General features: G+C 27.5%; 1 protein-coding gene across 1 annotated transcript; it reads right to left on the reverse strand.

Annotated features, from left to right (window-relative positions):
• Nucleotides 1–3,028: 3,028 nt before the first annotated feature.
• LOC142334246 (uncharacterized) lies at nucleotides 3,029–26,123 on the reverse strand. Its single transcript, XM_075382117.1, has 5 exons — nucleotides 26,053–26,123; nucleotides 13,661–13,809; nucleotides 10,649–10,970; nucleotides 7,315–7,731; nucleotides 3,029–4,161 (listed from the first exon to the last, which is right to left on the reverse strand). The coding sequence occupies exons 1-5, from the start codon at nucleotides 26,074–26,076 to the stop codon at nucleotides 3,988–3,990; spliced, it is 1,086 nt and encodes a 361-aa protein (XP_075238232.1). The 5' UTR covers nucleotides 26,077–26,123; the 3' UTR covers nucleotides 3,029–3,987.
• Between the last annotated feature and the right edge of the window lie 298 nt (nucleotides 26,124–26,421).

Genomic DNA, 26,421 nt, shown 5'->3' on the forward strand with positions numbered 1-26,421 from the left:
ACAAAATATGTGTAATTTTTGATCTGTGATAAATTGTGATAGATTCATCTGAAAACTTGACTGAAGTAAAACATAGTTCATTCAATGTTTAAGTTTTACTTTTAATGTTTTAGTCATTTAAACATAGTTCATAGTTCATTTTTTAATTTAGATTGGACTGATGTTTCAAAATTAATCACTATTTTAAAAACTATACCTTAAGTTACAGCAAAAATGCACAAATTTTCAAAATAATATATATGAAATACTACTTTTAACAACATTTCTTTCCTATTCATGTTTCTTTCTCAGAAATTAGTAGAAAGATAAATAAATTTAAAAAAAGAAATAAAATAGTAAGGAAAAAACCGAATAACATTATGCATTTGTATGGATACATGTGGTTCTATTTCATTTCTTTGTAATGAAGAATTTTGTTTCTTCATCGGGTGCCATAGATTTGAATGGTGCTATTTCTATAATGAAGTGGAGATACTTTTGCTTACAGTAAAACATATGAAAACATATGTTACACATTTCAGTTGTTACACTAGCATATCTAGTTTTCAAAGAGGTTCCATTAAAAAAACTGTCTCTGTATCTTTACTGACAAAGTAGTTTTATAATAACTTTAAAATGATTTAAGCATAATTCCACATTTTTTGTGTCATTTTAAATAAAAATAAAAAAGTGAAATGAACTTTCTTTGTGAACTTAGAAAACACATATGACCTGTACAGATGAAATGTACCAACTAACAAAGATCTAAAATTAAAATTTAATATATGATTGATTACTTTTAATCAGTTTTAGACTGATTAAAAATTAAGGGAAACAAATGATATTTTCAGAAAAGATATGTCACAGAAGAATATAATATATTGAGACTAATTATATTTTAACTGTAATATTAATAAATTTTGTTGAATTTTAAAACAGCTGGATAAAGAAGAACAACAAAAAGCTCATTATCATTGTGCTTGGTTTGAATGTTATAGCAGCGGATTTTTATTACAAGTTAAAAAATACATTTAATGAAGTAAATATTGTATCTTTTCATGTTAAGCAGCATCTGGTATTTTTATTCCTTAACAAAAATGACTAGAGACAATGATAAAAAATGAAATTCAATAGATTTCCATATGTTTAGCACATAAGAATTTATAATCATCAAATTATAATTTTTAGTTTCAAAAATTTAGAAAAGTGCCATTTCTTTCTTTGATGATCATATATTTCTTTTGTAGCAAAAGATTTTACTTGGGTAACCATATATGTAAATTTGAAATTCTTAATTCAAATTCTATTTTAATAAAACAGTACCTAAGAGTAACCTTAAACAAAACATTTATGAGTCTTTATTTCATTAAGATATAGTAAATTTGTAAATTGTTCTGAGGGATAATATTTTCAAAGTAAACTCTCATCCATATTATAAATTTTTTGTAATGTACTGTGTAAAAATAGGCCTGAGTGATAAAATAAACCTGGAGAAAATGTTTATTTGCAGAACTGAAGTATTTACCAGCGTGTTTGTTGTTAAATAATGTATGTATGGGGAATATTTAAATTTTATATGTATGTCAAGCAGAACAACAAGATATATCACTTTAAAGTTATCTCAACTTGCAACAATTTTATCTCATTTTTAAGTAAATTGAATATTTTTTAAGCTTCCTTTGAATATTTTTTTTTGGAGTTAATTATTAGTCCCTTCTTCAGTGAGTATTGAGTTGCACTGGACTATGCTGATATTTAGCTATGAAAGAATTCTGGAAGAAAAATTTGTTTGTATGAATTTGATATAGTTTATGATTTAATCTATATATTAATAATTTATTAATATATAGTTAATCCCTAGACATTTAGAAGAACTTTCTTGATTGGCTTGGAGCTAGTAGTTAGCTAAATCCCCTTGTTCATATAATGAATATACTGTAGTTTGAGCTGGTTATACCTTTGAATAGCCAAGCTAGGATGTATTATTAGTTAGAACACAACAGAATGGTGGTTATGAGACAGTATTAAGGAGTCAATGATGTTTTAAAATGTGACTACTCTGCTGGGCCTCAAACTATCTATCTCCATTATAGGAAGAAAGCACTAAACCACTGAGCCACTCTGATATTTTTGAAATAAAAAAAAATATCTTGAGTAGATTTATTTTTTGTCTTAAAAGAATGTTTAAGAAATCTGATCAGATGACTGGTGACTGATATGTATTATATATGTGTAGAAATTTATGTTTCTTTCATTGCATCTTTTCTTTATTGTAATTTAACTTTTATGTCTCACAGATCTCACTTTATGAAACTGTACAATGTGATTTTTACTAAATAAACTAAGCTCTTTTTGGTAAAAATTTTATATCAATGCAAATAAATCGTTCAATGCAGTTTATGAAATTTTTTTTGGTATATAACTTATGATAACCAATGACGCTTCATTCTTATTTAATTTTTCTCTCTTTTTTTATCTCATGATATTGAATTCTTAGCATGATGTTGATTTTTCATCTTATTCACTGATGAATAAATATCAATGGATATTTTGATTTTGTAGTTATTTTCCTTGGTTACTGAAATCTTCATCCCTAACTAAAACTTGAGAATCATTTTCAATATTTATTTTAAAATTCTTTAAATAAGCTTTTTCTGACTAAATGTGTGTTTTAATATTTTGTCTGACGAAAAATCTCTGATTTTTAAGATGTACATTTAAGTTATATATATATATTATTTTACTGAAATTAATTTTTAAAAGATTCATATTATTCCTCTGTACTGTTAAATTATATTTAATTCTGTAAAATAAACCACCTAATAAAAAAAAATTGAGGTAGTAGTTTCATGGGATCAAGTTCGTTCTTACAGATGATATAAATTTTAGCATAACTTTTTTCTTGGATAAAAATGGTGATAATGCTTTAAAATGCTCTATTATTTAATAGAGTTAATGATTTGAATATTGAAGCCTTCAAACACTATTCATAAAGCTTGTAAACTTAGAATTTTAATTCAGAACTAATGTAGGACTAAAAAAAATAAAATAATAAAATTCTGCTTTATTAAAATAAGTTCCAACAAACTTTATTTAATTTAATGAACAATATACAACAGCATTGTTATGTTTCATGTGTATGATACTGAGGGCCACCTTGTATACAAATATCTGGTGCTCTTTTATAATGAGGAGAAAACAATAAAATTACCAGTAACTACAATATAATGCTCGTGACTATCTCAAGACTCAAGAGGTATGTCTTCAAATGTAAAGAAATGAATTCTTCTTTCTTAACTATTAAGTTATTTCAAATAATGAACAAATAATTTAGATAATAAATGATATAAAATGTGTTACATTATCTAGATAGATATGAAGAGAATGATCTCTAAAATTCTCCCTAAGAAATTCTTAATTTTCATTCTTTTTTAGATTTTATTAACTCAACTAAAATTTTAATGGTGTCAGTAATATATAATTCTTTGAAACACATTGTAATGTCTAGCCCCAACATTAAATGTAAAAACACAGAATGCCATATGTCATAATAGTGTTTTATATGTATTAGAGATTTTTGTATGAAAGACATAAATAAATCTCATTAAAAAAATAAAATGTTTTGTGGCCCTTGGAGTACCTAACATATATTATTAAGTAATAAAATTATTACTTATTTTGTTTCACTTAAACCAGTAGCAATATTTCAGTTAACTGAAGTGAGAGGTTATTCTCATCTATTATCTTTAAGTGCTTTTAGCTACTGGCCTGAATTCCCAGAATTTTTTAATTCTAAACAATAGAAGACATTATTATGTGAAAAAATGTAAGGAATAGAAAAAATAGGGGATGAATTAGTAGATGATAATGAAGTTTATGATACAGTGAACGATTTAAATTTATGATCTGAGAATATTATATAAAATGGTCTTTTCATTTGTTGGTATCAAGAGAGTCACAAGCAGTCTTCATATCCAAAGATTTTCTTTATTGTGTGTCTTTTATCATTTATTCTGGTGTTTTGGCAGCTTCAGCTGTAGCTTTGGCAATAAGAGCAAAATGTTTAGCTTTGGCTTCAGCTACTTCTGGACTGTCTGGAATGGCAACTGGGCCAGGAGCTACAGGCAAGTTGGAAGCAGCCACTCTGAATCCATTTAGTGGGTCAGCAACATAATTTGCACTCTGAAAAAGAGATTTCTACATATTAAAAATCTTAAAAAATAAATTACAGTAGTAACATAAGCATAGATTATAGAACCTAATCATGTACAGATTAAAATTTAATAATGTAATCTTAGCATGTCTGGAAATATTTCAAAGTAGTTGCAGGTTACTATAAGAAAACTAATATTTTCTATAATAACATTAAATCATTCTATTAATTTTATATCTTATTTAACTAATTTGTGTATGAAGTTTGTTTAAGAGATTAAAAATTGATCACTTTATAAAACAATGAAATGAGAAATTGTGCTTTAAAAAAATTTTTTGAAGGTATTGTGAGCTGTGATATTACTTAGTTCTAACCATTAAGTTGTGCTGGCCTCAGTGGCAAAAATGGTAGCGTCTCGACCTTTCATCCGAAGGTCCTGGGTTTGAATCCCAGTCAGGTATGGCATTTTCACATATGCTAAAAAATCATTCATCTCATCCTTTGAGGCAATACCTAATGTTAGTGGTCCCAAAGGTTACAAAAAACCTATTAACAGTTGCCCACCCCTAACAATAGATAGTGGTGAGCAACAGGAGGTAAAAAGTAGTTGATGATATGAAAGAAGTGGGCATAATGATGAAGGAGTTGCATAATAAATTCAAAATGGTTTTTTAGAAGTACATTTTTTTTGTTTTTAGAAGTTTTTAAATTTGATGTTGAAAAAGAAAATTTAACCAAATGAATGAATTATGGTTATTGATACTGAACTATCTAAATGTTTGTTTCATACATAATTACATTTATTGATTTGACTAAAAATTTCTTTTTCACATGGAAAAAGTAATAAAGAGAAAATTATGCATCTAACAAGTCATACTGGTAAATGTATTTATTTTTTTTTTTGTATGTTTTTACTCTGTTTACATCATAGCCCTACAACTATGTCTAATAAAGTTAAATTGTAAATTTAGAGTGATTAGAAGCCAGCCCTTCCAGTAGTATCTTTTGCAAAACCTAAACACTCACCATTAGGTAAAATAGGTATGTTACTTTAATTACCCAATATTTAAAATGAATCTTTGAATTTTTTGTATTTATACAGAATGAATGGATCTTTTGATATGCAAGTGTGGTGTAGCATCATATACAAAGTTACAGTGTAATTTAAAATTAACTGGAATACATTTCTTAAGTTAGAATCATAGATTCTATTGCGTAAATAATAACTAAATTCTTTACATATATCAGATTAATCTCAACTATTTTTTACTTCTCATGATCATATAACTACCAGACATTTGGTTTATTTAAAACTCTTATTTACTTTTAGTAATGATTTCCATGAATCAGCTTGAGTAAATTGTGCGGATCACAGACTGCAAAGAAGATACATAATTTATATGTAGACATAGTATTTAATTGTTAATATTTCAATTTCCTTGTTTGGATTGAGAAGGCTCAAGATAATTCTTTTGGTTAGACCAATCAATTAACAGTAATATTTCAAACTATGAAAAATAAAAACCCTTTTGTTGATTTGAGCTTGAGAAAATGTTTAATATAAGTAAAATTAACAGTTACTACCGTATCATTAGGCTGTAAGTAAATTAAATTTTTTTTCACTTGGGCTCACTTGTACACTTACAGCCTTTGAGAAGCACATAAAATCACTTAATGAATCCAAGCAGCTATAAATCTCTAATTAATTCATAAAAAGTTGTACTCATTTTATAAAATGATTGAAATAATTCTGAATTAGCTGCAACATATTTTAATTTATTAACATTTATTTTCAGAATCTAACAAAGCTACACAGCATCTGTTTACTTAAAAGATTATTCTTGTGCCCTAACAATGGCAAATAAAAAGTTTTTCAAGATGAAATTAATGTTGTTAGGTTTGCTGATCATATTTAGAGATTGTGTGAGATGTAGTACATATTATATTAATTTGTAAATATTCTGCTAAGCAATTGTGTAATTTAATTGGTAGCAAGTTTAATTTCATTTTTGTTGGTAGGTTGGAACAGGTTTCTACAAAAGGATTACTGTTCAATAATATTTTTTTAATGATAAGTTTATTGATAAATTTTTTTTGTAAATATCTCATTTGTTCAGTTTTTCATTGCTCGTCACTAGAAATTCTAATGAGGTAAGTTAGTAATAATTTTTTTTTTAGTATGGTGAAGAGTGAGTTTGTAGTTAAAAAATAACTACATTTTTCTCTTCTAATCAGAAATAGTAATCTTTTTAAAGAAGATATACTAAAATACTTGTTGGAAATATTATTTACTATTTGTGAAAGATAAATTTGGCATGGCAGATATATTCTTTAATAGTCCCTCAAGAGATAATTATTTCTGGCTAAATCTCTTGAGTTAATTTTCTGAGAACTGAATATAGAAATCTATTGAAATTTGTGTAATAAATTTAGAAACTTGTTACAGAATAAAGAAGAATGCTATGCTAAGAAAGTTATTTTAGTTTAGAGTTAGATCAACAACATTTAGGTATGCTTTCATACACCCACCGGATTGGTCTAGTGGTTAACGCGTCTTCCCAAATCAGCTGATTTGGAAGGTCGAGAGTTCCACCGTTCAAATCCTAGTAAAGCCAGTTATTTTTACACGGATTTGAATACTAGATCGTGGATACCGATGTTCTTTGGTGGTTGGGTTTCAATTAACCACACATCTCAGGAATGGTCGAACTGAGAATGTACAAGACTACACACTTCATTTACACTCATACATATCATCCTCTGAAGAATTATCTAAACGGTAGTTACCGGAGGCTAAACAGGAAAAAAAAGAAGGTATGCTTTCATAACCCACTGGGTTGGTCTAGTGGTGAATGCGTCTTCTCAAATCAGCTGATTTGGAAGTCGAGAGTTCCAGTGTTCAAGTCCTAGTAAAGTCAGTTATTTTTACATGGATTTGAATACTAGATTGTGGATACCGGTGTTCTTTGGTGGTTGGGTTTATCGCACATCTCAGGAATGGTCAAACTGAGACTACAAGACTACACTTCATTTACACTCATACATATCATCCTCATTCATCCTTTGAAGTATTATCTGAAAGGTAATTACTGGAGGCTAATCAGGAAAAAGAAAGAAAGGTGTGCTATCATGTAATTGTTATGTTGCTTAACATACTTCTTGTAAGTATTGTATTTTATTACCTGAACAAGACCGTTGGCATCAAGATATGTATATCCACCTCGAGTAACTCCATCAAATGTCTTTATTTCAGCTTTTGAAGATGGGCCACCAATATATCCATAACTATACTGGCCAAGTTCATCTTGTGAGTGGTATTGAGATGTAAGCGGAGCAGCAATTATTGGGGCTGGGACAGCGGCTGGGACAGGGGCTGAATATACTACTGGTGCAACAGGAGCTGGAGCAATTGGAACTGGTACTGAGAAAGCAGCAGGAGCTGGTAAACCTGATGGGAGAGGTAAAGGAGCGGGTGCAGGTGCTGCCTTAACTTCTACTGCATCAGCAGCTGGAGCTGGAGCTGGAGCTGGAGCATCTGGTGCTGGTTCAGCTGGAGCAACAGGAGCCTGAGGGGCAGGAGAATCTGCTTCTTTTGGTTCCTTTGAATAAAAAAAAGAAAAAATAATAAAAAAAGAATTAAAATAGATCAAATTAACTTTACAGAGTTGTCTATAATTATAACAAATATATTATATATTACATATTTGTATTTTATGGGAGGCATTAGGTATGCATTTGATGGTATATATATATATATATATATATATATATATTTATTTAGATTCTATTAAATAAACCACCTAGTATAAAATATTGAGATAAGACATATCTTATCTTAATTTTTCATGAAAGTACTTTCATGGGATACCACATTCTCAGTCATGATTGATGGAATCCTATTATTCCATAATAAAAGTTTAAAAATAAGAATACTAAAATAATGAAAATTACATATTAATTTATATAAGTGCTACTTTCTGTTGCAGTTTTTATAAGACCATCTCCCTCAAACACTGTCTAATGGTTTATCAGGTTGAAATTTTGTTTATCATATTTATATATGTAATATTTTTCTAATATATTTAATTTTATGTCATCTTTATTAATTTCTAATATTTCTAAATTTGTTTAATATCAGAAATAGAATGTTTATTGCTTATTAGATGGTCTGACATATTAGATAAATCTAATTTATTGTTTTTCTAATCTATATAATATTCAAGGAATTTAGTTTTAAAGGATCTATTTCCTATATAAGTAACATCACAATCATTACATTTAATTTTATAAATTCCACACAGATTGTTTATTTTATTATTATTATTTTTGTTTTTTAAATATTTTATGTTTGTAAGTTGGTTTCAGAATATCACCAACATACCGTGTCCATATTAATACTTTAAATACACATAAAGTTTTAATATGAACATGGTATGTTGATGATATTCTCATTATATATAAGCCAGTAATAAACAATGAATATCTAATAATATTAAACAAAATTAAATTCTTGTAATGAAAATTCAAAATTCACACTTGAAAAAGATATTATTATTTAAATGTCAAATTAAATTATTCGAATGTTTTAAATTATTTAAATGTTGTAGATTATTTTGATGTCAATGTCAGAATAAACAAGGACAAACATCAGTATATAGAAAATCTACTTCTAATCATATAACAATTCATAAAAAATCAAATCACCCTTGGTCTCACAAAATTAACATACAAATATGATTAATAGAGCAATCAGATACACACATAATAAAAAAAAGGTTAAATTATGAAACAAAAAAAATAAACATATAGCGTTTGGAAATGGATATGATACTACTTTAATTAATAGTATATGTAAAAAACAACTATCAAAACACAATAACAAAACAACTACTTTACAATCAGTACAATAAGACAGAAAACAGTGAACAAATTTACATAAAGTATTTATATTTAATAATATCGTTGAAAGCATTATTAAAACTTACAATAAAGAAATATTTAAACCAGTATATAAACCTAATAACCACATACATAATATAATATTTAAAAAAAAGATAATAATAAAAAATCTTTGTGGAATATAAAATTAAATAAAATGATTGTATGCTGTTTATATAGGAAAAACAAATAGATCTTTTAGAACTAGATTTCTTGAATATTATAGAGATTACAAAAAGTAATAAATTAGGTTTATCTAATGTGAAAGACCCTATAATAAACAAACTGAAGAGAATGGTTACGTTCTATTTCTGATATTAACAAATATTTAGAAATATTAATATATTAGAAAAATATTACATATATATAAATACAAACAAAATTTCAACTTTTTAAATCATCTGTGTTTGAGAGAGAAGGTCTTATAAAAACTGCAACAGATATCAGTATATTATTGCATGCATAATTAATATGCAATTTTATTATTTTTGTTTTTAAATCTTTATTATGCAATAACAAAATTGTTTTGATCATGACTGAGGATGTGGGATCCTGAGAAAGTACTTTCATGAAAAATTAAGATAAGATATGTCTTATCTCAATATTCTGTACTAGGTGGTTTATTTAATAGAACTTAAATATAATTTAACATTATACGTTCATATTATAGATAAATGAATCCTAAAAAAATTAATTTCATAAAAATTAATTTTTTATTAAAATAATATATATAAATTATTCTTTGATTGGTTTTTTTTTTAAAGCAGCCAATTAGTGGGAAGGATCTGGATCTCTTTCATTATTGAGGAGCAGTCTTTCAACGATGTATCAATATATGACACTAATAATATAGAAACTATAGTTAGTATAAGAGGTTATAAGTAATATTGACAATATTGGGGTTCTAAACTCCATTACTTAGATGTTAGAAATCCTACTTAGGAAAACAAGAGGAGTTCTCTTTCAAAAGTGAAGTTGTTTATCTACACATTAATGAACAAATCATCCAATAATTTGAAGTAATATTAAAGTTACGGTATTATTAAATTAGTCTATATTCCTAGTAATAGAATATTTGAGGAACGGAAGGAGTAGTTGTAGTTTATCTAATAATGTAATTTATGGAATGTACATATGCTAGGTAGTATAACTGAGGTGACCTAATGAGATACAAATCATACCTAAAACTGGTAGACATTATCAAAATGACAGGCATTCCATGCCATGCTTAGTTAAGACTTAGGAAAGTAAGGAACAAAGTGATTTCCTATTTGCCTTCTTCATTCAGTCAAACTTGAAGTAGTATCAATATATCGGACCTACTGAAATTACAGGAGATGTTAGGTTCTTTAGAAGAAAAAGTGTTACCTTCACTTTTAGAAGTCAAGGAGTAATAACATAATAACATTTAGAGTTTGTAGTTCTGAAAAGCATATAAATAAAATAGGTTAATTTCAAAATTAAATTTGTTTAATTAGAAATAATATGCATCTAACAAAAAACATGTTACTGGTATTAGGGCTGAAATTAGTTTGTGTCTATGGTCTATCTTTACTTTTAAAGTTTAGCAGTATTTACCTCTGCAGGGGCACTAGCTGGTTCTTCAGGAGCTGCAGCAGCTTTAGCTTCTTCTTCTTTGAGAGCAACAAGGTGAGCACTTTTGGCTGCAGCCACTTCTGGTGTGTCTTCTACTGGTGCAGGACCTACCGGAAGAGGAACTGGAGCTGGTACTGGTGCAACAGGTAGATTAGTGGCTGCAACTCTGAATCCAGCTGCATCAGAAACGTAATTAACGTTTTGTACAACACCATTGGAATCAAGGTAAGAATATCCTCCTCTTGTTACACCATCAAAACTTTTGGCTTCTGCTTTGGCTGACAGTCCATCGGTATAACCATATCTATAATGAACAAATTTGATAGATAGATAAAATTATAGTAAATGGATAACAGAAGCATCTGATTTTAGAGTAGGTTTGGTTTTCTCTTTCTAACTGAAAATTCAATATATTTGCATTTATCTTCCTGCAGTTAAGCTTGGGGTAAAAGATTAGTTAAATTTTCAAGAGTATTTAACATTCACCGCTTTTTATGCCGTTGTACCTAAATCATCATTTTTTATCTGTTAACATCAGTTAATTTATTATTAAATTGTTAATAAATTCATTATTAATAGAATAATAAATTAAAAAAATAATATTGCATTCCGAATTATGCTGTTTAATATAAAATATTTTTTTGAAGACAGTTTCAGATGATCCACGTCCTACATGGCCAGTTTATTTTTGCTGCGAAGTATGAAATACTGGACAGCAGTATTCCAATGTACTTTTACAAGTAGGAGAAGATTTTTATGACATATTTCAACAAAAATACCATTCTTGTTGTGGCTTTAAAAATTAAATTTTATGGGTGTTTTGTAATTTTAGAATATTAGCAATTTTTTTTAAAATTTTATCACAAAACTTTATGTAAAAATAACCCTTTGTGAGAAGAAATGAATAGAGTTCTTTAAAAGTTAATTACATAAAGAATTTCTGGTTAGGTTGTTCTTGAAAAGTACTTTTATTCTGTAAATTTAAAAATTGGGCAAGTTGATGAACAAAATAACTACATAAATAAATTTCAGTGTGAAAATAACTTGGGTTGGTTCTAGGTCTGTCACTTTAACAATCACATAAAAAAATATGTTTACTTGTCTGTTACTGACTTGCTGCTACAAGGTACTTAAATTGACTGTTTTACTGTGTTGTGAATATTAAGTGCAATAACCATAATGGTTACAGATGATTTGACTCATGATGATTTGAATCATGAGTTCACTAAAAAATAAAAATTCTGAAGAATAATTAGGATCCAATATCAGGCTGACAATAAAAGTGAGGTATGAAGTGGTTTTCTGTCGCCTTCTTTATTAAGTTCAACATACTGTATCATAATGGCATATCAAGCTGACTGAAATACAGGTGATATTTGGTCCCAATTGATGAATTCACTCTGTTCATCACAAGGAATAAATAATTTGTAATTTGAATAGGGAGTGATCGTACAACAAACCTCATTACTTTTACAGAAAGCAATAGTGTCTCATGCCTTTTTACCAAAGGTGCTTTATCTAAGATGTATCACAACCATAAGAAAGTTTGAGACAATGGTGTAAAGTAGCAAATTAATTTTCTGTTGTGAACTGTTGACTCTCTTGTGAATCAAATATAACATTAACTTCCATGTGGCTCTAAATCACAAGAAATGATATGTTGAACTTATATTAATTAAATATAATACATTATATAATATCATAACTATATTATCATGTATTTAAAGTATAATTGTAATTTATATGTATAAATTCTAAAACGTTTTATGTAATTTAAAAACTTATGAAACTTGATTTCAGGGTTAACAATATATCAGTAGGGTAATAACTATTATAATATTATAACATATACTTATATTTATAACTAAATAGATTTTCATAACATGCATTAGATTATTCTTTTGTTACAAAATTTATCTCTTAACAAAAAAATAAGAAGTAAAGTAACGTTAACTGAACACCAGCCTGATGTCAGTACGAATAAATAAACAAATATATTTATATTTCAGTTTATGTGAGATAATTACATTTTAAATTATTTGTTACTATTTTTATCAGCAGAAGTAATAATAAAAACATATTTAAAACTAATAAAATATTTTTTAAACACTAAATTTTATCAATAGCATTTATCAAATGACCACACATATGTAAATCACACACACACACACACGCGCGCCTTTTAGGTAGATTTCATAAGAAAGTTACCTACTGTAATGGGTACCATGATTCGGAAATTTCGACATATTTTCGCGTTTTACATCCCCCAGACCCAAAAACCACCGTCAGCTCAAAAATTTATAATATACATTTGTATATATATTATTTATATCGATTTCTTATAGACACGATAACTGCCGTAATTTTGCGCCAATCTCTTTCAAATTGTTCCTTAAAAATAACTCGTCCCAAAATCTCAGTCGAGTTCGTTAACGGCCAAAATCGCCCATGGGGGTGGAAATGAGGGAGCTTTTTCGAAAAAAACAAAATATCGCTATAACGCTTTTATTTAGTAAAATACCGAATTCGTTTAAAGTTTCTACTATTCTCTGGATAAGGATCTAAAACTTATGTATGTAAAGTTTTTTGATATCACCAACCATTGGCCCAGGGGGTGGAAAAAATGGGTTTTAAAAACAAAAAAAAATCATACCTGCCTTAATAAGGAAGTATCGAATCGGTTTAAAGTGGTCGTTAGTTCTCTAAACATTACCTACAACTTTTGTCTGAAACAATTTTTGATATGACCAACCCTTACGGCAAGGGACGACCAAACGTTGCTGGAATTGTATAAAAAAAGGCCTTGTATGCTAAACATGCGATTTTTTTCACATGTAACCATTGTCGTATTAAGTAAATTTGAAGTTTTTCTTAACTTTAAGGTGAAAATCTTTTTTATCTCCTACTTAGCACCGGTGAAATCTACCTCCACCTTCCTGCATCCCGAAAGGGATTTTTTTAATTTTAATTTTTAAGCATTTAAGGTGTACTTACGTGTATTGTCCAAGTTCATCTTGAGCATGATATTGGGACTTAAGTACAGCCGGTACAGGAGCATGTACTACAGCAGGTATTGGAGCTATTGGAGCAGAATAAAATAGTGTAGGATAAGCCAGTGATGCAGTGGCTGCAGCAAACACTACCTGAAAAGTATTGAAATATTTTTTAGGCACTATGAAAATCAAACATAACATTAACTTCCACATGGCTCTAAATCACAAGAAATGGTATGTTGAACTTATATTAATTAAATATAATATATTGTATAGTATTATAACTATATTATCATGTTAAATTTAAAATATAATTGTAATTTATAGGTATAAATTTTAAAAAGTTTTATGCAATTTAAAAACTTATTTAAATTTTATAATAATTTCTTTCAATATAATATGAAAAATTATGAAATAATTGTTTGTTCTTTATTACCTTGAATTGAGTAAAATAAGTAACATAGAATCTTAATGTCAGAAATTAATTAATCTGCCGAGGGAAATAATTACAACCAATATTATAAATATTAAAATCTGATATATAAATAATAATTCATAAGTTGATATCTCAATAAATTAATTGAGATTTATTACAAGGTAGAATTTATTACGTTTGAAAAATATATGTTTGTCACGATTCAAAAGTGATTTAATGCTACCATTACCGCTTTAATGATTTAGTGTTATGATCTGTAAGTATACAAAGCTCTTGCTGTGTTAACATATAATTGTGAAAAAAAGCATGTCGCATTCCTTTATAAGCATAATTTTCTGATTATCGATTAGCGAGTGCTATCTAAATAATTTTTTTCTTGATGAAATCGCCATATAAGCTTGAAGTTTGTGCGTGGGATATAGAAATCGAATTTTGTAGCGTATGAAAAATGACGTGCCTGACCGGGATTCAAACCCGGGTCCTTCGGATGAAAGGCCGAGACGCTACTATTCCACCACGGAGATCGGTATTTATATGAGAGAAGTGAAATACTAAATTTTTATCATGTTCTGAGTTAAAAGCAACATTCAAGCCATTCTGAATACATCTAAAGTTAAATTTCTTTATTTGGTACTATTTATTTTAGCTTTTTATATGTAAATAACTTTTCCGACAGAAAAATTAATGTTTTATGCAGTAACTTGCAGCCATGTTTTTCTTTAATAGAGAATAAATGTAAATATGTGATATCAAATTATACTTAATTTTTATTAAAGGATGAAACTATGTTTAAATTATATAATCATCCGATATAATACAGATGTAAAACTATTATGGGTAAATCTAAACGTTACCAGCCGTTAGTAATCTGGTTTACAAACAGAAACTATTCATGTTAACGGCTGTAGCGTTATGTCTAGTCCATCCAACTCGTATTATTTAATGCGTGGCATTAAGAGAATTTTCTGTGATTTAAACTAAAAATGGATCAGTTCCATCCCAGAGGTTTGAATGATTTTCCCTCATCATTTTCAGTATTAACTGGAACTTATCGATTATGGAGAAACTCTAAAAACCTGCATTTTCTTTTCCGGTCTTTTTCAATGTGCCACAAAAACTATCACTGGTTATGGTTATGTTGTACGATTTAGTTAGTTATTTATTACTAATATTATTATTAACTAATGTCGTAGAACTAAATGACGAGAAAAGAGGAAAAACAAACGAGATTGAAAATGCTGTATGCTCATCGACATAGGGTCCATGAGTTTGAGACATGAGATGAGTTTTACATCTTCTTAAGCTTTTATTACTAATAAAAATTTTATTTGGTTAGAGAAAATTTTGTCTATTTAATTCTTATTCTTGTAAGGTTTATACTTCGGAAAATTAATAGATAATTTGAAAAAAAAAATAAAGACAAAAAGAGATAAAATATATCATAAAGATGGGGGATGGGATGGAACGGTTGGTATCACGAATTCGCGAAGTGGAACCCGGTCTGAAAACTATAAGATCGGGCGAGACTGTCTTTGGTTAATAAAACACTCTAAGGTGATTCCTCAGTAAATGATTTGTAATGCTTACTACTAATGCTTTATTGTTAATATTAATATAAAATAAAATTATAATTATAGTAATATATAAAGATGATATAGAAAAAAATATTCAATCGGCCAATTTTTATCACTCTTTACAAATACATTGAAAATATATTAATGAAAATAATTAATTTCATTGAAATTTTATAGTACTTCCTTTTTGTTCACGATGAAAACTTGAAAGTTTAAATTAGTACCGCTGTTCGTATAATATTGAATACGTATTTAACCGCGTTAATTAGAATATAAGAAAGTATGGATACATCCCAAAGTCGTGGGATTTTATTAAATGTGAGTTAATGTAAAATACAATTCTATATTATGCCGTGCTTGAAACAATGTAAGGTTAAAACAATTATATGGAAGAACCGATGTAGATAAAAAAGTCAAACTAGTTTTTCAACTCTTGATCATGCCATCGTTAACTCGGTATTACCCAAGTCATCTTTTTTTAAGAAAAATATGCGGTTATTATTTTATTCATTTTTCTTACATAGTATATTTTCAATAAAATGATAAATGATCTTGATTTCTATCGTCGAACCGAACGTGATCTGCGGGGGAAAAACTGTTTTATCGATATTACAACAACGACTGCTGTGGTCAGAAATAACTGATCATGCGGTTAGTGCGTGATTGACCAGAAACCCACGTGAGCGCTTCCGCGTGAGTAAGTACTGTACACCGTTAAGAACATAATTAAGGATCAGATTAGTACTGTAAAATAAGGGCAGGGCCAGAGGACTGTCAAGGTCGGTCACTTAAGCAGGCACCGCCCTATTAATAAACTGACGCAATAATTCTGCATCGCTTTATGGTCACCCAGTTATTTTAGTATTATAAAAATAATAGAACGTTAGTTATGTCTAATACGACGTAAATAAAAGAAAGTAAAAAAAACTGAAATAAAAATAATTAATTATAATAGTTCAATTGAAAAATCTATCAATTAATCACTTATAAAATTTAAAAAAATTGCATTAATTTTTACTTACAATATTTCAGTAAAAATAATAAATGTATAAATATTTTATCTTACTTTTTTGTCTGGGTCACCTAAGGATCACGATGTATTCAATTTCCTGTTCTTCCAATATGTAATCGTTCATTCTCGGTGGTTCTTTCTTCTTTCTAGTGTCCATGCTAGGCTTTTTAAAATATTCTTTTCCTCTGAAAACTTAACTTCTGAAATCAACGTTCTGGAAAAGAAATCTCTCCAGTATATATATTTTTTTTGTTGATATCTTAAGAAGTTTAAGATCCTTCTCGACTTCTTGAAAACATTTAGTTTTAGTTTTCCTGTTTTCAAAAAAAATTAATTATTTGTTTTGTTAATATATTTTTTCCGCTGTATACAGATGACCGTAAAATTTTAATCTTCTTTTCCTCAAAAGATGATCAATTCTCTTCCAGTTTTTGTAAAGATCTTCCTCTTTTCTAAGTTTATGTATCCCTTCCGCTAGAATCGACTGTGAATTTTTCTTAGTGTCTTTCTTTCCGCTTTTCCAATCCATTTTTTGAAAAGAAATTCAAGCGTTCATGTCAATATGAAGCTGCAGGTAAAATTACTGTCTTAGAATAGGCATTTTCCATTGTTTTGTGTCCTTGTTTTCATGCTTTCTACTTCTAGAACGTTAGAAGTGATTACTTTTCAAAGGTATTTAAATTTCGATGTTTTTTAGTTTTAATTACACAAATTGAGTTTGAAATCCATTCGGTTTTTTCGTATGATATTAGTGGTCCTACTTTATTTGTAAATTTTTCTAATTCTACATTTTTGTTCTTATCTTTATCTTATTTTATTTAATAAAGGATTAATTTTAACTAGGGGCAATTGAAGGGTTGGTGGTACTATAAACTAACAGTGGAGTAGAAATTAAAGTAATACATGACCATATTATAGACATAATAATGAAATAGAGGTGCTGTGGAAAAACAGATAGTCGCTTATGAATATAAGCGTTGTGTGTGAAGTTTACATATGATAAATCTGTTTTTTTTTTGTTTTTTTTATAAATAGGAATAAAATAAACGCAGATCAAATTTAAAGGTATAGTTTTCTTAGTCTGATTTTCTGCGATTCCAGTGAACTCTTCCGTAGATATAAAAAATTAATAGCACGTACACATCTAGCTAATTGATGATCAAGACTTAACTATAAATTGGATTTACATCTCTTGTAAGGTAGAGTGCACTGTAAAATTTCTTACTGAAGCTACTTTGATTATATTTATGTCAACAGATATATATATATATATATATATATATATATATATATATATATATATATATATATATATATATATATGTGCAATAAATTTATTAGTATCTAGAATTTAAAAAAAATCTATTTCTATAATTAAATTTTATTATCTAAAGAAATTATATGAAAAATTATTATTTTTGATAATTTAACTGGATAAAACTCGATTTATAAAAGTACGTATCTATCTAAAGAAGGAAACAACAAAAAGAACAAAATAATTTTCAATAACGTGTGTAAATAACTGAAATAAGAGTAAAAGAAAAAATTATTACATATAAGGCAGAGGTTAAACAAAGTATTCAAAAAACTATATTCAAAAACTAATGTGTGTAATGAAATTAAAATAAATAACCTAATAATGTAAACTATGTAATGAACGTCTCAATTAAAAATTTTTCTTTAAGACAAAATTAACTAACTGTTACCAAAATGTTATCACAACTATTGTTTAATTAAACCATATAAGGAAGGAATGTTGTTTGTAAACTCTGCTTATTCTCATATAACATTATGTAACTGTTTATAACACTATAAAATTATTACTAGCTACGGGTACACTGCCGATATTTAATTTTTATACTCATTATTTAATTTTGAATACCTTAATTAAGTTCATTAATAAACATAGTAACATTATTAATATAATTTAGTTAATATAGTTCATTTTATTATCGGTTTTTAAAATATATATTATTGACTGAATTCATTGACGAAAGTGTAGCCCACAACAGTATATTATCTATACAATTTATAATTAATGAATCTACGTAAATGGTATAATTACAAGCGTTCATCATGATTTCAAGTTCACACTGATTTATTTCATCCTACTGCTGATAAGACTTGCTATTCTGTACAGTTATTTGAGGAAATATTAAAGATAATACTAGAAAACAAAAAACTTTGATATTGCATATGAAGAAAAAAATTACGTAAATATTTTTCCGTAAGACAGGGCTATTTTGAATTACGCAAACGAAAAGAGCTGTAATATATTTTTTTTATTTCTTTTTAATTTTTATCAATAGATCGCCGTCAAACAGTGAATAACTATTTTAATTTGTATTTTGTTAGTTCGTAATAATGAGGAACTATAAGGTCTCTTGAAGAATGTTTTGAGAGAATGGTAAGTGCGCTATTCCGCCGTAACGAAAGTAACTGTTTCCGGATCTGCAGGGAAGAGTAAAGGAAAACCATAAGAAAAAACATCGATTAGAGAAGCATCACAATATATTAAATCAATACTTAAAAAAAGAAGCGGTTGAGTTTATATCGGTGCGTAAAATAATAAATAATTACGTGAAATAACAATGACGCAAGTATATAAAAATAATAAATAAATAAAATCAGTTTATGGTTTACAATTTGGAAAGCGTAAATTAAGAAATCTGATGTGGACACCACATGACTTCCTTGTACGGCTATTAAATTACAATTACACGTTTTTTGTTTTTTTTTTTTTTTTTAATGAAAAGAACGTAAAATTTTATTTCATTAAAAACTTCTGATATTTTTTCAAAAAAATTTTTTCTGTTATTGAATTACACTATTCATCGTAAATTTTTTTTACAATGAGAGGTTAATAATTATTAATAAAACAATATAGTTAAATTAAAAAAAGAAAAGTTAAAAAAAGAAGATGAAGTCTGATTCGAAACGATGTGCCTTCCCCTAAGATGCAAATATTTCATTAATTAAAATTTTATTTGATATATCGTTGAAAAGAATTCAGTGAGGGGTTATTACTGCAATTAAGAAAAAGTCCAAAATCCAAATCTTTTTGGATTTTGGGCTTTTTTCGACACTTTTGGTTCAGTAGATTGCAATGGAAAGGGGAGGTGTACAACTAGATGTTACAACAGTCCTAAATCCAAAATTCCAACATCCTACGGCTAATCGTTTTTTAGTTATCCCGTATCAAGAAATATTAACGAAAACATATTTCATTCTCTAAATTTATCTTTAAAGAAACCTAAAGTTGGCACGAGTAATAAGTGTGACAGTAAAAAAAGCAAATTGAAGTAAAGAAGATATGGAAAAGAACAAGATTGTTTTAGAAGAACATCAAAAAAGTCCTGATGATGCATTTGAGGTAAAAATCCTTTACTTCGTACAAGGAAGTAAAAATGTTTAAATATATATTTAATATAAAAATATATATTTGTATTTTATATATATGTATAAAATAGGATGAAAAATGTTCCTGATAATTATTCTTATTGATTAGTATTATAATTACGATTATTTAAAAATTAATTAAATAAGTCGATTTGGTAAAGGAAATGTTTTCATTCTAAAAAAAGTATTGTCAGAAGAATCTATTGGATGATTAAGTAATTAATTAAAAACTGTAAAGGAAGCGATTCTCCAGTACGTGAATGAACGTGAACGAGAACGACCTTGAAGCCGTCTTTGGTAGTAATGGAACATTCACCGGTATAAAGAATCATTCTTTCATGTTAGTCTGCCCAGTGTCGACTGGATTAAGTGTGAAAATATTTCTTTCGCTTAGTTTGATAGAAGTAGATATTGATTTCTTACCGATAAATTGTTATTATCTTTTTAGCGAAGATAAACACGATAAACACGTGTATCGTGTTTATTCATAAATAAACGTTCTGAAATATTAAAATTGTAAATATAAAAGGTGACTTCCAAATTTTTTAATGTTAAAGGAATTTGTAATATTAAAAAAGGGATAGACTGAAAAAAGTAAGGAAATTTGTTATAGATATTGATTTTTATTAATAAAAACAATTTTTTCCGATAATTTTTATTATAATACTATAATATTATAATACTTATTATATCTTATTTTTAATAAGATAATACTATTATAATGATTAATGAGCAGAAAGTGAAGTTATATTTATCGTGTTAGTTTTGTGTAAAAACTGCATCTAAACCGGTAGCACATTGGTTTCGCAATTCTTGGCTTAGACACCTCACTGTTGAATAACTGTGACGGTAGGAATGGATCAAATTATCTTTTTGGCTGAGAATTTATACCTTATTTATTTCCATAAAATAAACATATAAATTTTCTTTTTACTCAAGTTTTAAGTAACTTAATATTTCCGTGATAATTTTGCAAATAGCTTTTCCGACAGTATAGATAAAGTAGACTGAATTAGGTAATATCACATATATTATATAAATTTTCATATGTAAAAATATTTTTTAGATATTAAAAAATATTACTAGGGTAGTGAATTAGATAAAAAATGTATACTAAATAATATTAGGCATGAAAAATAGAATCTTGGGAAAAATTTACGTAGTCAGCTTAAAGATTCCAAACTAATGATTATACAAATTAAATAATCATAAGTAAATTAAAAAAATTAAAATTCCAACCGACCTCTGATAAAATGTAAACAACGTTTTTTAAAAGTTGTATAACCCGCGATGATGCTGAACTATATTTCATTTTTAAACTATTCACCGAACTAAGCAAAATGGTGTTGTCATTATCGAAAGGAAAAAATATAATTTATTGATTTAAACAAAATTTGCACTGGATAAATGAGCAGTAAGATTAAAAAGTTAATAATTTTTTTGTTACTAAAATAGAAAAGGTAATGGAATTTATATTAATAAAATTATTACGGTTAAATAAGAGTATTATGTCAAGATTATCACACACATACGCGCACGCGCGTATGTATATGTGTAACATTGAATAATTTTAAATTCCGAATACGAGGAGTCTATTTAATAGACTTCTAATTTGACATGAAGGTTATTTGGCGTGTATAAATTAACGATTTTTAAACTCTTCCGTGGAAAATTTAAAAAAAAATAGTTTGTTTTGATTTTACTATTAATTTTTTTTTGTTAATGAGGTGGACTCAAGATGCGGATCTGTTAAACCGAGCGGTTGTATTTTAATCTTTTGCCATGTTACCTGTTTTTTAAAGTAGTTTACAGCCAAATGGTTTCTCCGATTATTATTTTCTATGGCTTTACTACAAATGGAGCGACATATGTATAATAAATTTTCATAAAATCTTTCGTTTAAAAGTGGTCGCCAACGTATCTGCTGGAAAGAGCTCTGACTGTAAACTCTTACATGTTAAGCGTTAGCTTGCGCTCTTTATATATATATTAATTTGAAAATATTAACTGTGCTGTACTCATATTTATTGTAGGTACTGCAGTTAAAAGAACTATTGTAAATTATAAAAAAGTACAATAATAAACTAGGGTTTTGTTGAAGTACCTCCTCAACAGTTCATACATAGTAACATATATTGATATCTGGACGTCTGGAAACAGTGCTCAAGATACTGATCATAGAGAATAATTATTTTTAGAGGTGAGTAAAATTTCCACAATCGAATTCGACCGACAATTATGTTTTTACCTTAATTTTCACTTCATTGATCGGATTTAAAAAAGTCTGATATGGAACTACATGACTTCCTTATACGCCTATTATATTACATATACAAATTTTTTGCTGCACTTCATTCATAAACTTAGTTCATTTGAAAGTGAGATACGATCCTCCAATTCTTCATAAAGTGGACAGTTTCACAGTCGCAATGTGGTGGACACCACATTGCATCACATTTTTTTTTGTGGTGTCCGTATCAGCATTTTATATTAGTTTATATATTAATTTTCTTTCTCGTCGCTCAAGTATATGGTCTAAGTGAGAACGTATCGGATCCGTAACCATGCACACATCGGTTCAAATCTGACTTCATATACATATATTTTTTTTTAACTTTTTTTAAATAAATTTATTGATTTATTAATAATTATTAACCTCTGATTGTAAAAAAAATTGAAAAATGAAAATAACATAAAATTTGATTTCACTAATAACTTCTGATTTCTTTTCATATTTTTTTTTGTATTATTATTGAATTTATTATCTATTATTAACATTATTTTTACAATAAGAGGTTAATAATTATTAATAGATCAATATATTTAAATTAAAAAAAAGTTAAAAAAAATATATGTATATGAAGTCGGATTCGAACCGATGTGCCATCCCCTTGTAAGATCCAAATATTTCATTAATTAAAGTTTTATTTGGCTTTGAACTCTGGTACCAATAAAATAAGTACCACTTATGATATATCACTGAAAATCTCTCAACGAGGGCTTACTACTGCAGTTAAGAAAAAGTCCAAAATTCAAATTTATTTAGAGGTTTGACTGTACACACAATTTTGGCTCAGTCGATTACAATCAAAAGGAGAGGTGCACAACTAGATGTTACAACAGTCCTAAATAAAAAATTTCAACATTCTAGGCTAATTGTTTTTGAGTTATGCGAGATACATACATTCGTACATACGTACAAACGTCACACCGAAACTTGTTAAAATGGATTCAGGGATGGTCAAAATGACGTTGAAATTTGAAAACCTAATTTTTTCACGATTAAAATACTGCGTACGAGGAAATAAAAAGAAAAGAGCTCAATCTGATAAATTTATTTCAAAATAAGTAATACCTGTTATTCACATAACTTTCAGTTTTACAATACTAGGATCCACTGTACACAACTTAACGTAAGTGCACATAGATTTGGATTTATTACATCTTTCTAGTGACTCATCCATTCATTTTGGTGAGCCGTATTGAAATTATCTGCTGTTCTAGAATTACCTTTTTGTTTATTGATTATTTTTTTTAAACTGTCTTTCTTTGGTAGATTCAAGCTTAAGGTGGTAATATTTTTTTATCTAACTCTTTCAACATAAGCTACATCTGTAGTAATGAATCAGTCTTATGCTTTGTTCTAAAGATTTTCTAGAGAATTTTTTTGAAACTATTTTATTACAAGAGAATATTAAAAGTAATCTAAGTTAAAACTTTAAGTAAATTTTAAATTTATAAGTTGTCTTAAAAACGTTTAAAATTATATTTAAAAGTATTTAAAACTATTAAAAGAAACTTAAAAGTATTTTAAAAATATTTCCGGATATACTGAAGGCCTTATACTGTAGGATTATTTTTTCAAATATGTCAACTATGTGGAAAATCTGGTTCAGTTGTTTTATTTCTGTTGGCGCAGGTCTACTTCTAGCGTATAGTTTAATACATTATTGTTAAACGTGTTGCATATACGGAAAATTTCAGTACGTTCTTTAAAGAATTCTAGTTCAGTGAAGGCAGATAACATTGCAACCGGTATACCTTCGTCAACAAGTTAAATTTTACCTTACAAAAGCTAATGGTTTAAAAAATAATGGATTTATTGAAATAACTTAATACTCCAAAAGTTTATATTTCAGATCAGCATTTAATGAAATGTATTGTCATAGAAAGTTAAAATTCAAATGCATTTAGGGTAAAAGATTCAAAAGAAGTACTTAAAAGAACTGGTGTGAAATGAATGTAGAAGGTCTTAAATGAAGGTAATGTAAATAATTTTTAATTGGTCATTAAATTATCATTTAAATATAATACGTCAGAATAATATTTTCCTATATTATTTTGTAAAAGTTATTATTTTGAATATTAATACTAACATAATTTTATTGTATATGTTTATTGATAAATAATAGTAATGTACATAAAAGTTTGCTTATTTTTATGCAAAATTAGATCTAGTTCTTCCACTATAAATCATTGTTTTACTGTTTATTAGTTTTGAGACATTTATAATTTAAAATAAAATAAAATAAGTGAAAAAAGGGTCTGACAGTAAAAAATTTGTTTTTATCAATTTTGCTTATTATTACTTTTATTTTTAATGCTTATGAATAAGTAAAAAAAAAAAAAAAAAAAAAAAAAAAAATACTGGTGGATTATATCTAAGTTTTAAAATTGAAAAAAAAAGCTTACCATGTGTTTCTCTTATTTACATTTATTGCTTGTGATTTTTCATTAATCAGTAAAGAAAACTACCGTTTTTAAACGCTTAATAATTAAACAGTTAATAATTATTGCATTATTTATTTTTTTGAAAAAAAGTTTTTTTTTGACATTAGGAATTTTAATTTGAGATCGTATAGATTTTAAATAATGAAATATGGAACATTAGGTTAAAAAAATTGTTTTAATAGATTTGTTTCTTTTTTGAAAGTGAATTTGATTTCAAAGAAGTGATTTAAGCAATGAGGATACAATTCAAATCAAGCAAATATCTGTAAACTTTAAAGCAAATTGTAATGTTTAATTAGTAGTTATGAAAGGTATTTTATTTTTTTTGTAAAATTAAAAAATAAATACAGAAGTATTTCGACTTTTAAATGGGATTTCTTGTTAAAGCACATATTATATATGAGGATATCATGCTCATATTCATTTTTATCTTTTGTTTTCGTTCGCTAACTTGATCGTGATTACAGGTTTTACACAGAATTTTAGGACTGCATATAGAAATTAATATTAGTTTTTATTGAAATTAAAAGATGTTAAAATTACCAATTTGTAAATTATTGTAGTTTGAGTTATGAAAAGTGATAGGAACCCATGTTAAATATTAGGTTGCCAATTTTCTCTTGACGAAGATTGTGTAAGGAGCTACACATAAACAGAACAAGAATGCTTGGAGATATTTAAATTTATATTCCAATTTAAATAATTTGCACAAACAGAAGAAATAGATGCAACATTTATATACCAAAGCTCGTTTCGTATTTTCTAATAATCTTGCATATAGATCAGTCATTATCTGTACAGCAGTAACTTACAGTTACTGCTGTTTCTGCTGTATAAAAAATAAATAAACTTTTAATTGGAGCAATTTTTTGAGTGTAACGATTAATTATAAGAATCGACTCGAATATATAGTTGTCAACTATCGACTAAAATAATTAATGTTTAGATAAATAAATAAATTTTAGTAGTCAGTAAAAATATAATTAAGGATGAACAATGTATTCAAATGAAATGCAATTTCAAAGCGGATATCTCTACCAACATTAAAATCTTATTCCATCTGTTAACTGATATTAAAAAATCAATTTAAAATTAGCACCGCAACAATGAAAAGATACTAAAATTTTGAGCCCAAACTTGGAAATAATAATGTTTTAACGTCTAAAAGTAATTTACAAGCTCCTAAAGCTACCCTTAATTCACCAATCTTTAGAGAAACCCCCTCATTAATTAATACTTACAAAAAGTTTTGCGTGTAGGTACATCGTGAAAAGGTCCGGCGCTTCTTTGATTTCAGAACTCGCACTTTGTTTCTAATGAAGATCAAGGAGAGTCTTCTTATTTATATGTGTGCTTTAGTTCTTCCCCACCCCCCACCCTTGCCTATGCCACAATGTGACAACAAGGTCGACTACCCAAACATCAGAGGGCGGTGCCACCCAAAATCACCACAACTACGATATCAGCGTACCATTTTATCAAAATGTGTAATATTAAAATTTAAAAACGCCTACGTAATAAGATATTTAATTTTACACAATCGTACGGACGTTGGCCTGACGGATAAACCTGAATTTAGCTAATGTTAAGGTCACAATTCGTCGAACAAT

This window comes from Lycorma delicatula, chromosome 1 (genome assembly GCF_047948215.1).
Source record: "Lycorma delicatula isolate Av1 chromosome 1, ASM4794821v1, whole genome shotgun sequence".
Classification (NCBI taxonomy): domain Eukaryota; kingdom Metazoa; phylum Arthropoda; class Insecta; order Hemiptera; family Fulgoridae; genus Lycorma; species Lycorma delicatula.